This window comes from Pteronotus mesoamericanus, unplaced genomic scaffold (genome assembly GCF_021234165.1).
Source record: "Pteronotus mesoamericanus isolate MK-2021 breed Mesoamerican mustached bat unplaced genomic scaffold, CSHL_Meso_final scaffold_167, whole genome shotgun sequence".
NCBI classification, from domain to species: Eukaryota; Metazoa; Chordata; class Mammalia; order Chiroptera; family Mormoopidae; genus Pteronotus; species Pteronotus mesoamericanus.
Genome location: NW_026555308.1, coordinates 47,843,630 through 47,865,465, shown reverse-complemented (window position 1 = coordinate 47,865,465; position 21,836 = coordinate 47,843,630). Strand labels below are relative to the sequence as shown.

General features: G+C 33.0%; 1 protein-coding gene across 1 annotated transcript in view; it reads right to left on the bottom strand.

Moving 5' to 3' along the window:
• Positions 1-7,338: 7,338 nt before the first annotated feature.
• Positions 7,339-21,836, bottom strand: part of ST8SIA4 (ST8 alpha-N-acetyl-neuraminide alpha-2,8-sialyltransferase 4) — an 86,017-nt gene continuing 71,519 nt past the window's right edge. Inside the window, exon 5 of the mRNA XM_054590024.1 lies at positions 7,339-7,621. Coding sequence (XP_054445999.1) covers positions 7,339-7,621 — 283 coding nt within the window. The remainder of the gene's footprint in view (positions 7,622-21,836) is intronic.

Here is a 21,836-nt window from a genome sequence, read left to right as displayed (position 1 = left end):
GTAGCCTGTATCTTCTACATGCAACATAGCCTTCTCTGTGCTCCCCTAAACCTCTGGGCACTTTAGGAGTAGAATATCTGTCACCAAAGGATATAATCATTTATTTTATTGGGTATCTTTTCTATATTAATTTTGATAACCATGAGGATAGGTTATTTCTCATGTTTAGCTGAGTACCTAGCAGGTAGTGTTACTTTATACATGCCCAATAATTGTAACCATTTATAAGATGAAGTATTTTACATAATTCACATACTTTACATACTTTATACATACCATCAAGAAATTTGCAAATCTATCCATATTAAATGAGTTGATAAACTCACATAAGAAAGACATGTCGCCAGTGTCTATAGAATTAAATCAAATTATCCCATGTTTAGTATACTGATACAAAGTAAATATGAGAACTATGAATACAGACAATTATAACAACTCACAGGAACATTAACCATTGCAACAATGACCATAGAAAATCAGAGAGTGTATTTATTTTTCTTTTAGTAAGGTCATGTTTTACCTTTGAAGAGCTCAGCAAAATAGTCTTAAAGGCTTATATTTTTAGAAAAAGAAACATCTTGACTTATTCACAGGGCCTTCTGAGGCATGCCTGCACTTAAGCACATGGTGGCATCAAATCGTTGAGCCTGCTTTTACCCTGTTATTGTTCTGTACCTGAGAGACAAATGATGTGTTTGAACACAATGACCTTGTGCCCAATCATGGAGATCAACTAACATAGAATCCAAAGCGGAACAACTCCAGCGGTAGCAATCTTTCCTGAAAAACATCTGCGAGCAGCTGAGTGTGTTTACACTGTGGCAGCGCTGGCAGATGTGTTCATAGAGAGCCCATCTGTGTGGTGATGGGAGGCTGGAGGTAAGAGAGCTGGGCTGGACAGACTGCAGGGAGCGAGCTTACTGTAACATACTGAGTTGTTCTAGAAATGAAAACGAGCACCTCATAGCATTTTTTTTCTTCCTGTGCTACTACTGTCTCAATACCAACTAGTTTGTGCCCATTGCTTAGAATGAGAAATAAAGTTTAGCTTTGGGACTGTTCTTAGGAATTTAGCCATAGTATAATTAATATTTTAAAGAGAGTAATTGTTAATGTAAAAATTAACATAAAAGTTTAGAGACTAAATGACAAATTAAATTATTTTCATATTTGAAAGTATTATTAAGAAGACATTTTGGCCTATGGGAAAAGAACACACTGAATGCAGTCAGAGTCAGCCTTTCTTACTGCAGCTCTTTCCTGTTATCTTGTATTGTCATATTCAGAAGTGTTACCCCAAGCATGATCTGTAGAACATAATTTCATAATCATCGCAAGTTCTGTAAAAAATTATGACTTTTTAAACAGTCAAAATGTCTTCTTTATTGCTAATTTCCTCAGGCCTTTTTCTATGTTAATACATTTTCTGAATCTAAAGGGGGGTGATAGACAGAATTGTCAGTCACTGAGTGCATAGTTGTGGAGCGAGTCCTGGACTAATATTCTCTTGTGTTTACTTGAGAAATTCTACTTTGATGAGTAAATCACAAATCAGCAATCTGGAAGAAAAAAAAGAAAAGGGATATTTATATTGGCATTCAATTATTACATATAATTTGTTTATTGAGATTTGTTGAATTAAGCAGTGAAGTGACAGAACTCTATCTTTTAGGAATGGATCAAACAATAACTTTATTCCTGTATGTGGGGTTTTCTTTCTTTCTTTCTTTTTTTTTTTTTTTTTTACCTTTCATGGACTTGTGGAGAATAAAGGTCATATATAGTAGGAGTCATTAGCTTCCCCCTTAATTTGAATATGAAGTGACTTCCATTTCCAGGGTAAAAGGGAAACTAGTTTAAAAAATTAATATAAAATGGATGAACCTAGCTATCTGCACAAGTTCAACCTTAAGATATTCCTGTAAATATTTGCTAATGGAGATGAATGAAAACACCCAAATTCAATCAAAATGTTTATATAGGAACCTCACATTAAACTTTAAAATAGCTGTAATGTAATAAATTTTGTGATAAAATCAGATTCTAACATAAGCGTAATCCAGTTTGTAGGAAATAAAATATAAGAAGAATTTAGGGCAAGGATTGGCAGTGTCTGTGCAGCACCATCTGGGGGAGAGCCGCTGAGCTGGAAAGCACACGTCTCATCCTCAGAGAGGACTATTCCGTTTAGGGGCAGAGGTCATATATTAATTACACTGTCCTAAAGCCAAAATTACGTATCCCAGCTACATATGTACCCCTACTTTCAGGCTGTGCTCATTAAATAATAATATATTTGCAAACTTATGTTTCCCAGGGAACTCCTAGCCAGCTTAAAGAGGCAGCATCAAAACGTGATGGCTAAGACAGTGGACACTGAAGTTAGGCTGACCATGTGTGTTCAAGTCCTGATTCTTTTGCTTCCTAACTGCGTGTGACCTTCATATGCCACATTTTTTATTTAATCTATTCTCTATTACTGGGATATTTGCAATAGGCACCTCATAGGTTTATGATAAGATCCAATGATATCCCCAGAATAGATACAGGTGACCCATAGTATATGGATCTTTGATGAGATCAGGCGTGTTCAGGGTGGTATGGCCGTAGACAAGGATCTTTGAAATGAAAGGTAATTATGAAAATACAAATAAGATTCATATTCATAAACCATTGTTAATGGTTCTCTGTTGGTCTATACCAAATGTTTCAAAATTGCAGAATGCTAAAAGTGATCTTATGATGTAAAATATAGAAAAAACAGTGCAGAGTCTGAAAACATAGACTAGCTAGTGATAGAAAGCCATGTAGTTTTTCCAGAATCATCTCCAGGAAGGTGAACAGCAAACAGTAGCAAGTAGATGTAATAACAATTGAAATCACAAATCACAGGCAGCCGTAAGCATGTGTAGTGTGTAGAAAACCACTGGCTTCTCCAGTCATGAAGCTGTAGGGACTGACCGACAGCAGTCAGGAGGACTGTGAATTGAATTTAAATGACTAACTTGTGTAATATTGCGTCCCTTCAATGATAGACAGAATGCACCATACATAATAAAATTGTTAAGGATTTCCTGATGTTCATGGGCTTTTGATTTTGTTCTTAGTCCTGTGCATACACTTTAAAATAAATACCAAATTGCCAGTGGCTAAGGCTGAGAGTCAGGGAAGACAAAAGCTTGTTAAAAACCAGGGCCTTATATTGACGTACAAAGTAAAACCGAGGACTGGGATATAAGAAATAAAAGAAAAATGGAAAAAAAAGGGGATTGAATTTATTTTACAATTTTACAAATGATAAAACAGTAACACCAATTGCTATACATAAACAATAGGGAAACAGCGTTGAAACATAATGAATTTGACAGAATAAACCTTATCTTTCAATTTTACAAAGTATATAAGAAATACTCAGTAGCAATTATTCTGTGCAGCAGTGCTATCTCTGTAAACTTTTTTCCTGCTATATATATATATATGTATATATATACATTTAAACCACTTGTGCTTTTGCCTACACAAAGAAACAGTGTCTATTAAAAGGTGCTACTTAAATGGGAGACACAGGGCCCAAAGCTACAATCTGAAAACTGCAATTCAATTACATTGCCAGCTTGAAGACTTTTTTTTATTTTAATTTTTCTTTTTTTTAAACATTTGGACAGACGAGACCCTTATTGTAACTCTAGATATGAACAACATAGAATTCAGTTATAAAGTAGGTCCCTCTTAAAGCAGGTTAGTAACTGAAGTCTCAAAAGAACTTCTTTATTTGAAAGTGGTCTTATCTCCAGAGTGCTTCGCAGTGCCACTCCTGAAGATGTTAGCATAACACGAATCTAATGTGTGTAAATTACGGGCTCAGTGTGTATACACACAAACACACATATATAACATTGTATATATGCATCACACATCTATCTGACTATATAGATATATCTATAGCACATATATAATAAAATATCTATTTCTAGGTGGCCTTTATTTGGATTTTCTTTCATTAAATACAAACAATAACCTCCTTTAACTCAATTTTTAAAACATTGGTATATTGATAATGTCTGGTGGGGAAATTTCAAACTTGTAGAAATAACAACTAACCCTATTTAACTCTTCCTACACCCCTTCCACAATTACAGCTACTCTCAACAATAAGCACATGGAAACAACTCTTTATGAACCGATAGAACATCGTGTGCATTGTGACTAACTGGCTCAATTAGAAATAAATTATTTTGTTCACCCTTTTCCTGTGTACTAACCTAATAACTAGTTGGTATGTACACTGCCCATAGCATACAGAAGGCCCGCTATACTCATCACTATACCACCAATGCAAGCATAGCATTATTGAAATAAATTGCTTCGGTAAGCATATATGTAGAAATTCCAATTAGCAACTGATATATATTTCATATGAGATACACTGCGTAAAGACATCTGAGTGCCCAGCACCTTCTTTCAGATACAAAAACTTCCACAGTAATATCATCAGTCCCGTGGGCTGAATAATTACATTTGCCCAAAAAACTCTGCCACTGATTCATTTTTTTTTTTTTATTCCAGCAACTTAATAGTAAGCATAGAACATGCTGGGTAATAATGATGAAAATGTTTCTGTAGCCCATTCATGTCAACAGCACACTAACAGCCACGTTTTCTAAAGGACAACACTATTTCACAAGCAGCTGCCTGAGCATTTGCCAGGTACAGAGTTAAGTCGTGAAAAAGGAATTAAAAAAACAAAAACAAAAACAAAAACAAAACCAAAGCTGTGAACATACAATAATAAAAAAGAAAAACACCCAGCTATTTCAAGTATATATTTATAACTTAATTTTATAAGATCCCTTTTGCCCCCTTATTGGTTAAATCTCAGTTCTTTTTCTTGTTCTTGCCGTTGGCCTTCAGTGGTCCCCTTGCCCCACCCTTACGGGAAGGCCGCTGCAGATCGTGAGGGGATGTGTGGATGGAAATATATGCAACAGGGAATGGAGTGATCATGTACAGTTTATATTCTTTGAACACTAAATGCCTTTAATTGAATTTATTCTTGAGTATTAAAAGTTCCCTGAGATGAACAAAAGTAGTCTCAGTTGAAACTGAAGCCCTTTTTATACGCCAAACATTTTCAGAACTGGGTAACCTATTTAGAGAACACAAAGTATAGGGCAACAATACAATGTGAAGCTAAAAAGGCACTACTCAATGCGTCCAAAAGATAAACTTCAATGCACAGAACAGTGAGTGGCTGGGATGCTTTTGCTGTGGCCTTAAAATTGTTTAGATACATTTGTTGAAAATACAGTAAAAATGACAAGGTGCCTTGCTGTTGCTTTTTAAGGTGTACTTTGAATGACTTCTGAGATGCATTTCACCTCTAAGAATTTACTTGTGACTTCAAAATGTCCATTGAATTCAAATTAAAGGGTATTCAAACAACTGATTTGCAAATAGTCAAAATTAAGGTCCTATAAATCACCTACCTGCCTTTGATTTATTAAGTCAATCACACTTTCAAACTTTACATTCAAAATATGTGCCTAATTCTTTTAAAATTCCCAATAGATAAGAGGTTAATGATAAAAGTACATTACATTCTATCCATTTTTAGCTATGCATTTCCATTATTCATTCTATTTGCTTTCTTAGAGACACATGAATTCTCAGAAAATATAGTCCTCTATATCACACAGTTCTACCATATTTTTAAAAACTATACCACATTTCATTAATATATTGAGAACTGCACGATAACATATACATTCTCCATGCGATTTAATCTTTTTTTTCACACTGCCTTCCCGAATAAATAAAACATATGTATTTGCGTGCTATTCTTCTTTCCTCAGACTGCCTTGCCTAAAAAACAAGAAGTCATCCAAGTTGTTGCGGGCCAAGAGTAGAAGTGAGAGCACAGTACTTCTGCTTTCAGAAGAAACAATTTACCATCAGAATTACTACCAGTGTAGGATAAGTTACCAGTAAACAGGCCTATCGGTCAATTCTGTTACATGTTAAGATTTTTTAAATTACTTTATTAATAATTTCATGTGCTTTTTTAAAAAAAACACATTAATATGATAACATGAATAAATTTAACCACAGAAAAAATGTTGGTCAATTTAATTCATACAAAGTGCAAAATACTAACACACAGTTTCATTGTTAAACCTCTTAAAATGAATCATCCCTGTTATGGAAACTGCAGTATTATTTGTCCTGTTATTCCTGCACTAAGAATATTTAACTATGATATGAACAGCATGCCAATCTTTTCATTTGGATAAGGGGAGGATATCAAAGAACTGGAAGTCATGTTTCAGTCCTGTCAGTCAAACATTTATTCTAAAGGAAAAAGTGCTTCCACAAAATTGTTATGAAATGTAAAAGCTGTGGAAGTTTTGAGTTTGGAAAATTTCAAATATCTAGAGAGAACTTTCACATTTAAGAGAATAACATATTGTTTTCACGAAGGAGAATGGTTTGTTGTATAGAAACATCAGTATAATCTTTGGTACCAAAAGTACATTTTTTTCAGCTGATATTACAATCTCAGGTGACATAGAACATCTTTCTTTTCAAATGGCTCAAGATTACTAAATGGTCAGTTTAGCTGGTACCTTCTACAGCAATGGGAAAAAAATCCAGAGGTTTAGAGTTGTGCAAAATAAACCTTTTTAACAAAGTCATTGTGTGATTGCTCTTTAAAAATGTAAGAACTGTAAATGTGATGACTTGAAGGTTATTTATCTCATTCACATTTGTCTTAGGATTTCTAAGCACCCCAAAACCCAAACCAAAAGAGATTACAAACAAAAACAGGAACATAAAAGTCACGATCAGATGCAAGAGTTCCAACTGAAGGCATTTGCTTGAGTTGTTTAAATTTATGAATCTCACTGATCAAACTGTTCGCATCTTCCTATGTGCTGACAAGGACGGTTAATGTCCCCAAGGGCTGAGTTGTCTTCCTGGGTTCCTCTTCCCATGTGCTTGGCATTGCAGCGGCAGCCTGACAGTGATGAACATCTTTGCTTCGGTAACTAATGATGAGTGCATTGTTGGATCTTGTAAACACTACTGATTATACATTCAAACTGTGTTCTTCGTGGAAGCGGCACTTACTAGGACCCTTGAAGTCAAGATATTTAATTTTTAGAGCACTTTGCAGATTTTCATCAGCTGGTTGTGGATTTCTCAAGAATGTCCCTTATCACCTTTTCAGGTCATTGGTGAAGGCTGAAACCCAGTTTTGTTTTGGATCCTATTTTCAAAGCTTAGGAAGCGTCTTCACAAAAGAAGTGCATATTCAGCTTGTTTGTTTTCAAATGTGCTTTATTGCTTTACACACTTCCCTGTTGTCAGTTTCAGAGCGCCTCTATTATGTAGCACATTTAATGTTTTGAATTCTAATGGCATTCTGTGAGGACTTGCATTAGAAAAATACCTATATTTTAAGTCATCATAGTAATGATATTTGACGGCTTTTCCATTCAAATCCTTAGGGAATGGCCAGAATCCATACAGGTGAATCTCATCACAGAATCTTGTGGCAAGTGTGTACATGAGGAGGCCTGTACTGGGTCTTTTGATGGGAACTTTGTTTGTCAGCCAGTAACTGGAAAAACACACACAAACACAGAAACAAGAATTTAGAGAATCATACAATGTAGCCTGTAGCAAATATACGATGTACAATTAAAGTAAATGAAACTTGAAAAATATATTTATGAATAACACTGAAAATATTACTGAAGAAATATATTTGTTAAATCATCTAAGATATTAATGCATTTATTTTATTTTCCTAAATCCTTGATTTTCTTGCTTATTTTTGAGGTCATATAATTAGCCAGGGAATCTGAAATGTAGTATATGTTCCTGTGTAATCCCATATTCAAAATAAATTAGTAGCAAAAATTTATATACTATAGAGTTGAATCTTCTCAGAAGTGTTAAATATGCTGTGAAAGACACAGTAATTGGGCAGTGACAAAGTAATTCTCCTGGAAAAAGAGAGCTTGAAACTTGGCTATAGTTTGTCAAAATCTCATATTTAAATGAAAAATCCAAACAAATAAATGCTTTACCTGTATTATGCTGACGTATTAAATGTCGATTGCTCAAATCACATGTTATTAAAGCTAATTAAAAATACTATCTTAACCCATAGAAGAACAACATAAAACACTTCTTTTGTAACTAGTCCACCATTCATACAGTTTAACATTTTGTAAAACTGGCAAAATATAATTCAGCACTGATAAATATTTTATTTTATTCATTTTAAAAGGTAATAAGTACTCCAAAATGTTCAGACCCATCATTGTTGCCTCTTTGTTCACGTGAAAAATGTGCATGCAAACTCAAGAAGTTAACCATCACTTGTGGAGAGGAAGGGGGTTTCCAATAGTTTTTCACATATTCGTTACCTTATGCTAAAGAGTAAGTGTATAGATTTTCTATTACTTTCAAAGTTATCCAAAAATAAATAAATTGTCTTTTTTAAAATTTCGGTTTAGATTAACATCTCCTCTTGAGGGAAATATATTCCCTGCCATCCAAATGTAGGGGAAGATGGTTTGATTCTGGTCATTGATGTATTTAAATATTTGCCTTAGATTTTACATAATATTACTTTCTTTTTAAAAATGATACATTAAGCTTTTCAGGGAAGAGCAAATATATCTAGACTGTTGAATATGAAAAAAACAAAATATTATTTTATTTCATTTAATGGAGAAATATTGATTTTTCAAACATTACTACAAACATCAAAAATAGGAAGAATATACTTTGCCATTACCATTCTGTTTTTTTTTTTCCTTTGTCCCCCTCCTACAAACCAGAACTGACCTTTCACATGTTTTATTTTTTTCTCGGGTCACATACTGAAATGTGCTAAGCAATGTGAAATGCACTATTGACCTTTTGTTATTACAAGTGTTTTAAGAAAGCCTATTCTCAGTAAAGAAGGTTCATAAGAAATTTTCAGAGAAGAGATCTAAGAATTTTTTTCCACCTAAAGACAGCTGAATGAGCAAAAACCATACCACCCATATCGGTAACATCATGACAAAACCACAGACATTGATTTCATGTCTACACTCTGAATGTTTTGAAGAGACTGTGGTACGGCCTAAAGTTCTCTCAGCTTTGAGAAAGCAAGGACTCTTAAATGATTGTTAGGAAAGTCTTGTGAATGTTATCTGTGTGTGGTTAAAAATGTCAGTAGATGCAGTTGGTTAGTTTTAAAAGTGCATTTATTTTTAAATTTTTCAAGTGGATGAAGTTCAAACAGTAAAAAAAATATTTTCATCAGGGAGGGTCAATGACTGGAAATACTTTGGTAGTATGAAGGTCATACCAAATTATGTACTTTAATCTTATTCTAAGGTGAGAGAAAAAAAAGAACTAGCAGGCAATAATATAATGCTATATTATTTGTGTGGGAGTGAAAGATCACATTAAATATGACTCCATGATCATATTATGAATAAATGTTTTCCATTTCTTAATTCTGGTGAGATTTGCTGGACTCTACTTAATTATGGTTGGTCATAGACAAAATACCAAAGCAACTTCTATATGAAATACAAATAAGCAACTCTGGTGTTTAAACAAATGCTGAAGGCAATGTTATTGGCCTAAATATTTGCAAATAGTCTCAGAGATGTCACTCAATATTTGTAGATCCAGGCACCTTTTGAGATACCACACACAGTTAATGAAGTTGTCTTTTTACCCTCAGGTACCTGATGTAATGCAGAGCAGGCAAATGAGCGTTATGGAAACATTAGCACATCCAGAAAAATGTAATAGAAAAATGTAATTCTCATGACAATCCTCAACACTATGATGTGATTTCAGTGAGAAATTTACAGAAGAAATATATGTATTTTTAATAGGGAGGATATACCTAGAATATTAATTAATATGAATAAAAATTGTTTTGAAAACTAAATCCTGATCACAAAGCATCCTATTTGAAAATAATTGGTAGAGATACTTTAGAAACTTGCTGTGTTTTAATCTATGCAGCTAATATTGCTATTAATAAGTTTTCCTTTAGAAATGGTAGCAAAAGAAGAAATTAAGCTTTGTGATATTTGGCTTGTAGCATTTTGAGTAATTTTAAAAGAAAATAAATTACACATTTTCCAGGACATTTTTAGAAAAAAAAAACTAGATGCCATTTATCCTTTTGAATAATTTTAAAAATCACAAGGAAACAGACAGTAATAAATGACATCAACATGTAATAGATAAATTTAAAAAATTAAAGCAGGTCAAGAATTAAAGTCACAGGTAATAACATCCTGTGAAAATACTACTAACAATTTCCTACGTGCATATTATAAATCTAATGTTATGCTTGAAATTGTATAGGCCAATTTAATCAGAAGGATTCAGTATTTTCCCAGAAACACATTCCACATTTGAAAAAGACAAAAATGAATACTTTTAAAAAATTCCGTTAGCAGGTCAACTTTACAAGCCAAAGGTCAGAATAAAATTTGGAAAGCCAGTTTTGAAAGTATCTGCTTATAACAAGCAGACATTTAAAAACCCTAAGTTTATTGTGAGGAGTTTATTTAAAAAAATAAAATATTAACTTAAGTTTTTAATCTTAATTAGGATAAAACTGGATTGAAACAACTGCATTGATAAAATAACAAACTACTCATAATCTAATTCAGTACAGCTATTGTAAACTATCTCAAATTTTTCTCTGTTGTTGATTAAAATTTAGCAATGTTTTCAAGTCAGGAAACAATCTTGTTTCCATGTATGTATTTATTTTTATAAATAAATTAATTTTTTAAATTATAAAATAAATGCAGACTTCCATAGAAAACTGAAGGAAAAAATAAATGAAAAAGGAAGATATTACCTATAATCCATCATATAAAAATAGTAACTGCTATAATGTGCAGCATCCTTTTGTTTCCCTGACAGTTTTGGATATTAAAATATATTGTAATCATTCAGAGACACATAGAGAAAATTTTTCATCAGCTCAGATGTTTTATTTCAGATATTATTAATTCCCTCTCTCCCTCCTTCCTTTCCTTTCTGTTTTAATATTATAATACTCTGTCTTGTATGAAACAAACTCACCTTGGGTTTTTTGTGTAAATTAAATTTTTCTTTTTTTTTAAATAGATGTAATCATCTCACTACCTGTCAATATGGAAACTCTGTTCTTGCCCAGCAAGGTGTCTTATCCACTGTTCCTCAACATTACAGTCCCATTTCTTATTTCAGACGAACTCAACACTTGGGATGCCTTTACCTACCAAATCAGTGTGCTACACATGGCTGTATTTATGGTCACAATATGTGGGTGTGAAATACTGTTTTTAAGTTTTTGAGAAAGCTAGTTTATTTCTTTGGACATCAGTTAATAATACTTAACATGCAAGCTTATTATGATCATGTAAAAGAGAGAGTAAGTGTGGAAGAATATAGCATAAAACTTGTCACATAGGAAGTAGTAGTCGAATTTCAAAATGTACCACAACAACCCACTCTTCAATCCTAATCACACATCCCACTTTTATCTTGGAACCTTTTGTACCTACATATTGACTGGACAATTGGGGTCATGTTTCCTTAGTTGAGAAACTAAAACATTTGATTGTATGACTTGGGGATTTTCTCTACCTATAAGGTTCTACTGCTGTTTCAGATCTCCTCTCCCACGAAACTGCACATTCCCTGACCTATTCTTGGTCCTGCTCTGCTTCCTTCTCCCTGTTCTGCTCCTTTTACCTTCTTCTTTCAGGCTTTAATGTTTGCAAAGCGGTTACTAAAAAATGCTTGATTCTACAGCCAGCTGTATGTTATATTTTATCTTATAATAAAATTAGATAATAACCACCTAATGAACCAAAACATATGATTATTTCAAGTAACCAACATTTTAAAAATAAAAGAAAAAAAATTACAGACAACATACTCAACATGTTGGTTAATTTGTATTTATATTTTAAAAAGTCTTAAAGTTTAGAAGTATTATAATATTCTTTCTCTTAAAATCTTATTATTCTGACAATTGAACATGAAAATTTCTAGAAGAATCTTTCTAAAGAGTATGGTATCTCACTGTGCCAACAGTTTTACACTTAATATTATGTTACATGCAAAGTTTCCATTCATGAGCCCAGAAATTCTTCTATCTGGAATGTGAGATAAAGCACATAGCAACATAACACAGTGCACTCTTAGTTCAGAGGTGGCTTCTCCATTTCTCCTCTCATGTTTAATCTTCTCACAACTGAGCTCTGTGCTTGGTTCCACAGGAAGATCCTGTTAAGGGTACAATATAGCTCTAGTTTTAAAATGTCTATGAAAATTTGAGATATTATAAAAGAATTAGCTTTCTAATATTCATTACCCAAAATATAAACCCCACCCCCTAAAAAACAAATTCTTTTATAATATCTGAATGATATATATGGCTTTTCAGGGATTCTGTCCTACATATTTGTCAATTTGTCAGGTCAGTTTATTCTGTAGAGGAATTTATGTGTGCAGGTTATATAATATAAAACTTAAGGCAGTCATCCCTGGACATACTGATGTAGAACATCTCTGGTATTTTGCTTCCAACTATTCGAACAGTTGTCTCATTGTATTCCCAGTCTGCAGTATACTATATAACATGAATTCCTTTTTTAAATGACATAAAACTTACTTTTGTTTTTAAACTCTTTTGCTAAAGTTTGTGATCCTTTTTTAAGACTATGAGATGATTTCTCTTGTCACAAAAGTAGGTCTGATGATCATTTTAAAAAAATGACTTCCAGTACTGTACTTAGGATAATTGAGTTCACATGAATTAATTAATTCTTATATTATTCTAGGGAAGCAAAAAGTGATGATCTTAAATCTACTTCTTGTGTGAGGAAACAAAGTGACAAAGGGACATATCTTATATGATTTGGCCAGCTAGGAGTGAAAACATAAGCAATTTATTAAAAAGTAGCATAATAATTTATTTACTTAGTATTCATAATGGGCCAGAGACAGTGTTATGAGCATTAGGTACGATGTTGATTTTTTTCCACATTTAACCCTTACCACAAACCTATGAATAGATGCTATTTCATAGATGAGGAAACTGAAGCTTGGGAAGATTAAATACCCAGTTTAAAATCATGGAGATTGTAGGTGATGGAACCAAGATTTAAGCCCATGTCTATCTAGCTATGATGATTTCAATTTTAACTGAAATGGAATTGATCTATAGCTTCTCAAGAGCATTCAGCTTGAAAAAGCAAGTCCTTGGGACTATTTTCAACATTGAGTTCACATGGAGAAAAATAAAAGATCTGTAGGAACTAGAGAGCATTATGCTAAGCTAAACAAGCGAGGGAGTGAAAGACAAATGCCATATGATCTCACCTATAAGTGGAATCTAATCAACAAAACCAACAAGCAAGAAATATATAACCAGTAACATTGAAAGAAAACCAAACTGACAATAACCAGGGTGGGGGTTGGGGGCCCTTAATGGAGAAAAGAAGGGGAAGGGTCAAGTCAAGGAACATGTATAAAGGACCCATGGACAAAGCCAAAGTGGGGAAGGATTGAGGGTGGGAGGTGGGGGTGGGTGGGGCAGGGGAAAGTGGTGGCCGGAAAATGGAGACAAATGTATCTGAACAATAAAAAAATAAAAATAAAAATAAATAAAAGACCTGTATAGTGTTTGGGTGATTAATAGTCTATTTTGGATGCTGTGTTTTACACATTAAGTTTTTTGTTTTGTTTGTTTTATTCAAGGGTAAATAAGAGCTGACATATACACAGGGCCCACTTTTCCTAAGTACACTCTCAAAAGAGTTTGAAATCAGAAGAGGATTTTGTAGTTTCAGTATATAACTCATTTAACCACATTGCAAATGCCAAAGGCAGTGACTCTATCAAAGGGTAGGGATTTCCATGCAGATTTGAATAAGACTTCTTAAAGTATTTTGAAGCGTCATGAAAATGAAAGCAGAAATTTATAACCTCAGGAGGTCAATCTGTCAATTTTTTTTTTTCTATGAGCCCTTTGTGTGCAGAGCTCTGTATTAAGCAGGAGATAAAAAGAAAATAGAAAATCCTTTCTGCAGAAGCCTTCATAGCCTACTTACAGAAAATGTTTTATCCACCTTCCTATGCCTAGTTCATCAGAGGCACAGAAGAAGACTTAAGGCCTGGGGAGAGGGGTAGAAATACTACTTTAGGTCCAATAATCTCTATATTCTCTTTGGTACCTATTTATGTCATTTGATGTCCACTATAGGAATCAGACTTTGACCGTAACTCTGAATTTCATCCTTTTCCTTTTTATCTGGCCATGTCCATAGTCAGTTTATTTGTAGATGCAGTGTTGAGAAATTCCAGGTCTACCTATACTATATTGGTTTTGCCAAGTGTCTCATTTTATTAGTGAATAAATAACTCTCATCACTGTGATATTAATGATTCTATTTGAAACTTAGTTTCAAAGTACTTTTACATGAACCTCATAAAATCCTGTGATATATGCTATAGTATATAGTGTCTCTACTTCACAAAGGAAATAGTTAATAGCTCAAGAAGTAAAATAGTTTGTTCAGTTTTGCTCAACCAGTGGTATGCTGGCAAATGTTTCACAGCAGATGCTGACTAGGAGAGATAGTTACCGATATGCGTTATTTCCTAATTTCTGCGGTATAAATATTCTCATCACAGCTGATTTCAAGCTTCCACCTCAACATTAGTGAACACTGAGATGGGAACAGCTCTCACAATCAGATTTTGCAAGCCACTACAAGCCAGCTCCATCACAACCACTGACTGCAGAAAAGACACAGAAAATATTATCCTCCTGACCTGTGGCTCTATAATGCTTGTTCAAGGAAATTCAAAGTTAAACTTACCTTCAAAGAGTTTCTGCTAATTGCTTATTTTTACCCCATTTGTAAAGAGAAAAGATGGAGAAATAAGTTGTATCTCTGTAAAGATAGCTTCACTACATACTAATGGAGAAGCTTAACATTATTATATAATGAAATAGAAATAAATGAATATTTTATTTCATGATATTTTAGCACAGTGCTGGATATGCAGTAGGTACTTAATGAGTGCTTATTTAATTTCTTCTTGCTGGCATTTTGGGGATTTGTAGTGATAATAAAATGGAACACATTTATGGCTTGGCAATCCCGGAGTTACAATATTCAACAGTGGGAAAGCCCTGGAAAAGCTATAATCTTGGCTTTGCTTTACCTTTAGCTAACTATGTAATCTTGGGCAAACCCCTTAAACTTACTCAACTTCAGATTACCAACCAATAAACTGAGATTCCTGATGGTTTCTTCCACATCTAAAACTCTCATTTATAAAAATTAGCAAGTCATCTAAATTCATATTGAAAAACAAGAATATTCATCCAGCTGTAGCAGTAGTCTAATCTTTATGTTTTGCTCAATGTTATTCACTACTAATACTTTTATAATGTGTGATCTGATATAACATGATGCATTTCCTTTCAATAATGTTATGAGCTGTCTGATAAAATCATTCCTGCTGAAAAATTTAACATCATTTCTAGTTCTGTGATACAAATTCATTACAAAAAACTGATTTTTTAATCTAAAAATTATAAAACTATCCACTATAATTTCAAAGATAAAACTAATGGAAAAGAATGATATAATATAGGCAAATAGTGTTTTGCTGAAGAATTAGAACAATTAAACAAAAGTGAACAGAGGAATCCTTTTGACTTTATTTGCCATATCAAAAACCCAAATGAAAGTTAAATGAATCACACTAAAACTACATCATATGTTAGTTAGATTTTAGTGAAGGGGAAGTTAAAAATAATTATTGTATATAAATGCATTCTAACTGTATTTTGGACATTCTCAAAGATAATGGTTATAAACCTGAACTGGTGTGTGGAGGGTATGGCAAAAAAATTAAATAAATGTAATACCACAGGTTTCAATGACCTTTTCTTTTAACCCAATTGAATTCTGAAAGACAATAGAAACTGATCACTTAAACTGTCAGAATGAGGAAATGGTGACGTCCAAAGGTGAAATACTAGCAACGTAGAAGGGGGGCAGTCTTTTGAAGCATGATGATGGAGTTCAATGAGGTTAGTGCTGAGGTGCCTTTTGTACAATCCTTCCTATGAGATAAGATTGCTTTTTGAAAATCAACAATCAAGAAAACCTTATATTTTTCTTACTAAGATGAACAGGAAGCAGTAAAATCGTTTCTCATAAGACATGGAGTACTACCAAAAAATGAAGGACAAATTAAAATCAAATGGGGGTAGGTAACCCTAAAACCTAACAAAAATGGGTTTAATATTGGAAGATGAAAATGATAGTTGTATTTTACCCATGCAAAATTTTTCTTTATATAAACATTTATTCCAAAGAGGTACTTAGAGATTATACTCCCACATTCCCCAGCCAATATAAGAAGAGTTTCCCAATAAAAGTCTATTTACTATCATAACAAAATGTAAACAACTCTTCTAATGGTCTGGTGATCTCACGTAAGCTTGAGTTAGACTATTTTCAAATGTGTATGCTTAGTTTACATCAATAAGTCAGGTTACATTAACCTTCCAGATAGGGGTTGTGCAAAAAATCTATTTCAGGAGGAGTAAGGACAAATAAATGTGATCTATAATCCATTCAATAATGTAAAATGCTTGCTAGCAGAGTGTACAAACATCAGCCAAAGATCAGAGTTCCTCTCAAAGCTCAGTGAAGTAATGGAATCAAGATAGTCATAAGCAAGTTCAAAGTAGTTCTTTAAAGCTTTCACAGCAAGTATCAAAATAATAGCATGTGGAGAGTTTAGTCAAATTTAGGTCATTATTCTCTATTTTTATTCTTGCCATAAAGGATGTGATGCTGAAGGAACTGACTATTTAAACAATTGTGTTGGCTTTGGCATAAACTTATCACGTGGTAAAAGGCATTTTATAAGCATACATATTGAGAAAGGGGCTGCCAGCTTAAAAAGAAAAAAAAAGCAAAATTAAACAAAACAAAACAAACCACAAGTATTGCTGAGGGAAACCAGGGATGCAGGAATCTGAATTATACTCCAAAGCTACCTGTCACTAGAAATACTACTGCTGTAATTCTGTCCCACAAAATTAATTAGGTGATAATTTTAAATTTTTGTTTAAACTTTTAAGGGCTATAAGGTGATATATAATATTTTTCAGCAAGTCAAATGTCAATAAATACTTGTTTTTCCTCCAGATGTCAATATTTATTTGATGCAAGTCCAATCTAATGGGATCAATGTAATTTTCCTCCCTTTTCTCTTTTTTAGCTTTAATAAATGCTGATCCCTTCAATGTATTTTTAAGCAGAATCACTTAATATGTAAATCACATTTATAAAGTAATTGCTGAATAGAAGGCTATTAGTAGAGTTTTTTTAAGGAAAGAATGTCCTTGTACTTCTGAAAATATAAAACAATCAGGAATATAGTTATAAGACAATTCATTATGTAATATCCTATTCTTTGCAATGGAAAAATATGAAAGTGAAAACAGTAATACAAAATCTGGCTACTGTTTAATAAAGTGCATCTCGCTTGAGACTTGCCCCAATAATGATGTTTATGATAATATTCAGTTAAAGATGCAACATTGAAAGAATAAAGTTGGACCCCTTCCACATACCCTTTGTAAAAATTTACTCAAAATGAATCATAGATCTAAATTTAAGAGCTAAAACTCTACAACTTCTAGAATACAGAAATAATGTACATGACTTTAGGCAAAGCCTTCTTCAATATTACACCAAAAACACAAGGGATAATAGAAAAATTCAATTGGACTTCATCAATGTTAAAAGTTTTTGTGTTTCTAAAAGAAAAAACCCCACAAAATAGGTGAAAATATTTGCAAAACATATATCTGAAAAAGGACTTGCATCTAAAATATGTAAATACTCTTACAGCTCAATATTAAATACACAAAAATACTCAATTTAAAATATGAACAAAGGAATAGATGTTTTTCCAAAGAGGATATAAATTGCCAATATGTGCATGAAATAATGGTCAACATCATTAGCTATCAAAGAAATGTAAGTCAAAACCACAATGAGATACTTTTCCACACCAACTACAATGGTTATAATAAAAAAGACAAATAATATTGTGTTGATGAGGAGGTGATTTAGTTGAAACCCTCATACATTGCTGGTGCTTGTATGAGAGTAAAATGTTGTAGCCCTTTTGGGACAAGGTCTGGAATATTTCCAAAAGGTTAAACCTAGAGTTACCTTATTATGCAACGTTTGCACTCGTAGGTATAAGATTCTCTCCTCAACCAAACTTTAGTTAGGCTCCTCCGCACCCTCTTGTCATCTAGGCCACTACTTTGGCCCTTCTGTGTCTATTTTTGCTGAGTCCAGTTTTAGCAAGAATCTTTTCAAGTTAGTTTAGAAAGAACACCCCCCCCCCGCCAACTTTCAATACCTGACCACTCTCGATATTTGATTAAACCTCTATCCACTTTTTCCAGTTCACTGTGAAATATGAATTTACATACAAATGAAATATAATATATCATGTTGATGCAGTTGTTTTAGGAAAGGATAGTCACATTACCTATGCACATGGCTACATAACATTCAGTTAGTGAATTTGAGTTCAGTTTAGTTTAGCTCTTGTTTTTGTTTCAAGAACTTGATGAAATATTGCCTGCATTATAGTACTAGGGCTTAAAATTCACCTAGGAAGACAAACCAAACTCAAAACATCTAAAACTAGTTCCTTTAAACTTGCTAAATTTTAAATGGTAAGGAGAAATAATCATTAATTTCTATCTAGAATATGAACTATACACTTCCAAGTTAATACAACAATCATGAAATTCACACAATTTAGAGGCAGTGACCTATGACAACAATTTTCATACTACTTGTTTTTTCTTTTAGCTCTACTGATATAATAGAAATTCAGGAATGAGAGTAACAAAACTTTTTTTCCCAGACATTTTGAATAAGAATGTAAGTTGATGGAGATAATTAGCTAAGAGTTCATAACAATAAACTTATCAAGACGGTGAAACATAACATTTTTAAAAAAATGAAAATGTGATTAAAATAGCTTTTGTTGTTGTTGTTCAAGAGCAATGTTTCCATAAAAAAGCATCTCAAATCACTTGTCTAATGATTGATTCTACTTGGGAAAAAAATCTGAAGATAGGCAATCTGTGGGAGCTGGCTTACCAAGCATGTGTACAGTATTCCTGACCATCTGCTTTTCTTTGTTAGTACGTTCACTTAATATTGTCTTGTATGCTGACTCAAATTTCATTTGTAAACTTCCTGAATGCATGAAACACCCATAGAGTGCAGAAAGCAAGAGATGAATCTGGTGAATACCCAGGTTCAGAAAAGAAATATACACTACTGAAGAATAAATTACATTTATTTTGGAATAAGTATAATTAGGTTTAAAATATTAAAAAATATCATACTGACTCTTACAGGGCCTTTCTTAACAAGTAAAGATACCTCTAAAATGTCTCAGTTGTTATCTTTATATTCATCCTTCCAAATAAAGAGGACAGGTGAAATGCAACTGCAAAGACTACAAATCATTGTAATTTATGGGCACTCTGTAAGAGTTGTCCATAGGGTCCTTCATTTTGCATGAAAACAAGCTTTCCATCTTTGGCCTAGGAATTGTGGGTGGGAAATAAACTCAGGAACTCAGAGACTGAGCTCTATGTCTGAGAAACATTGATTTAGAGAATCCAAGAGACCAGAAGGCACCAGACTAAGCCATCCTGTAGAGTTCCATAAGTAAATAAGACAAGGTACCTGGTAAGTTCCTCAAAATGGCTGCCTACATGAAAGATTTTGGTAAATCAGACCCTTAGCCACTTTCTTGGGACCAATGATTATTCAGTAGAGAAGGTGAAACAGGTGATTTTTCTGAGGTGGAGTGGAAGTAGAAGCAGCATAATAAAATTCTCATTGTTTTGATAGAGTTTAAGCTGTAGTATTTAATTTATTTAAGAAGTATATGGAATTGCATGGTTTTCAAATGGAGCAAGTTCAAAAAAACTTTGAGAATGGTCTATGAATTCTACCTAATTCTACCTAAAAGTTAAACTTTCTATGTCAATGGTGTTGAAATATAGTAGCAATGAACATGGAGATAAGAAGTATGCTGATGGCTTTGTTCACATTTTGGTTATTAAATTCTTTCTGTAGCATATGGAGTTCTCAAATCCTTAAGTTTTCAAGAATTCAGTGTTATCTAACTTAGACCAATGCAAGTTAGTTTGGTCGGAGAGACCTTTAATTTAAAAAAGGCTAAAAATACTATGATTATTCTTCCAACAGCAAGAATTATCAAGTCAAAGACAAGTTCTGGAAGTGCAGGGAAGTGGCTGAACTCTGGACTTTAAGTGGCCTTTTAAGTTTGGCAACTGGTTATGATAAGAAAAGTAGTTATATTGTATAAAAATAGAATAGTAATGCATAAATAAATATGCATTTTATAGCCATGGAGTTAAGGTCTGTCTTAGGTAGTCTTTAGAAGTACTTTTTTTAAAAAAAAAAAAAAATAAAAGAGTATTTACTTATAGCTTGGGAGAGCTTTTCCTGAAACTGAATTGCCAGTTAGGCTCAATTTAAGTTGATGATATTACGGTCAAAATATAATTATAATTTGTATAATTTATATAAAATTAATTTGGAAGAATAAATAAATCCTTGCCAGAAGAATAATTTCCTTCTTTCTCACCATTTCATCAGCACTTTCTGCATTTTCAGAACTGTAGCTCTACAGAGTATTTTGAGCAGGCAGAAAGAAACATGGGCAACCTAAAATATATAAGATGCACTACCTAAAAACCCTCTTTTCAAACTGTGATGGAAATTTAGTTGGTTTGGAATGACTTGTCTTTTTTCTATGTGGTTCTACAGACTAAAGAAACGGAAACTCCACTGCAATACTAAGCAATGATCTTCCACTTTTTATTGTCACACATTCTGGCCAGTTACCCTGTTCCCTGCCTCTTACCATATTTAAGAGCTGACTACGTATTCTAATGTGGGAAAACACTGCTCTCTTTCAAACAGAAGTTCTACATAAGTTTAAATTTCCAGTTGATTCATCAAAACAAAGATGGTTCAGAAAGGGGAAAAATTACAAATTGCTCACATCTGTTCAACCTAAAACATTATTCATACTCTGCCAATGATGATTGCTAAACCATCTGGGGAACATGATAGGTGTTTGGGGGAAAAAATCTGTCACAGAGCAATGAAGAAATGACATGTGTGACAGTCTCAAGGTTATTTCAGAGCTGAGGGATGGCTTTTAGATATTTTGGGATAGACAAGTTCTGAATTTATATACACATAAACTAGAAACACTTATCTACTAAACAATTTTACATAGTAACCATAAGCACAGTTAAATTAATGAATTATTGGAATCAAGATTCTGAGATAAACAAGTGAAACAAATTATTACACATTATAGGAAATAGAATATTTCATTCTAATTAATGAAGTGAATATATAAGTATATTATCAAGTATAGCTATATAATATACAATAGTTATATGTCACATATTTGTTTACATTTGCAGTTAAACATAATATGTACAAAATCACATGTAAATATACATATGTAATATATAAGCAAACATATATACCTTGCTATGAAAATACAGGGTCCAGCACAAATAATGACCTTTTTTTATTATAAAATCATAAGTATGTAATTCTGTAACATAACTATCACATTCCAGCACACCATGTAATATTTTAGGTGAAATGTTCAAATTA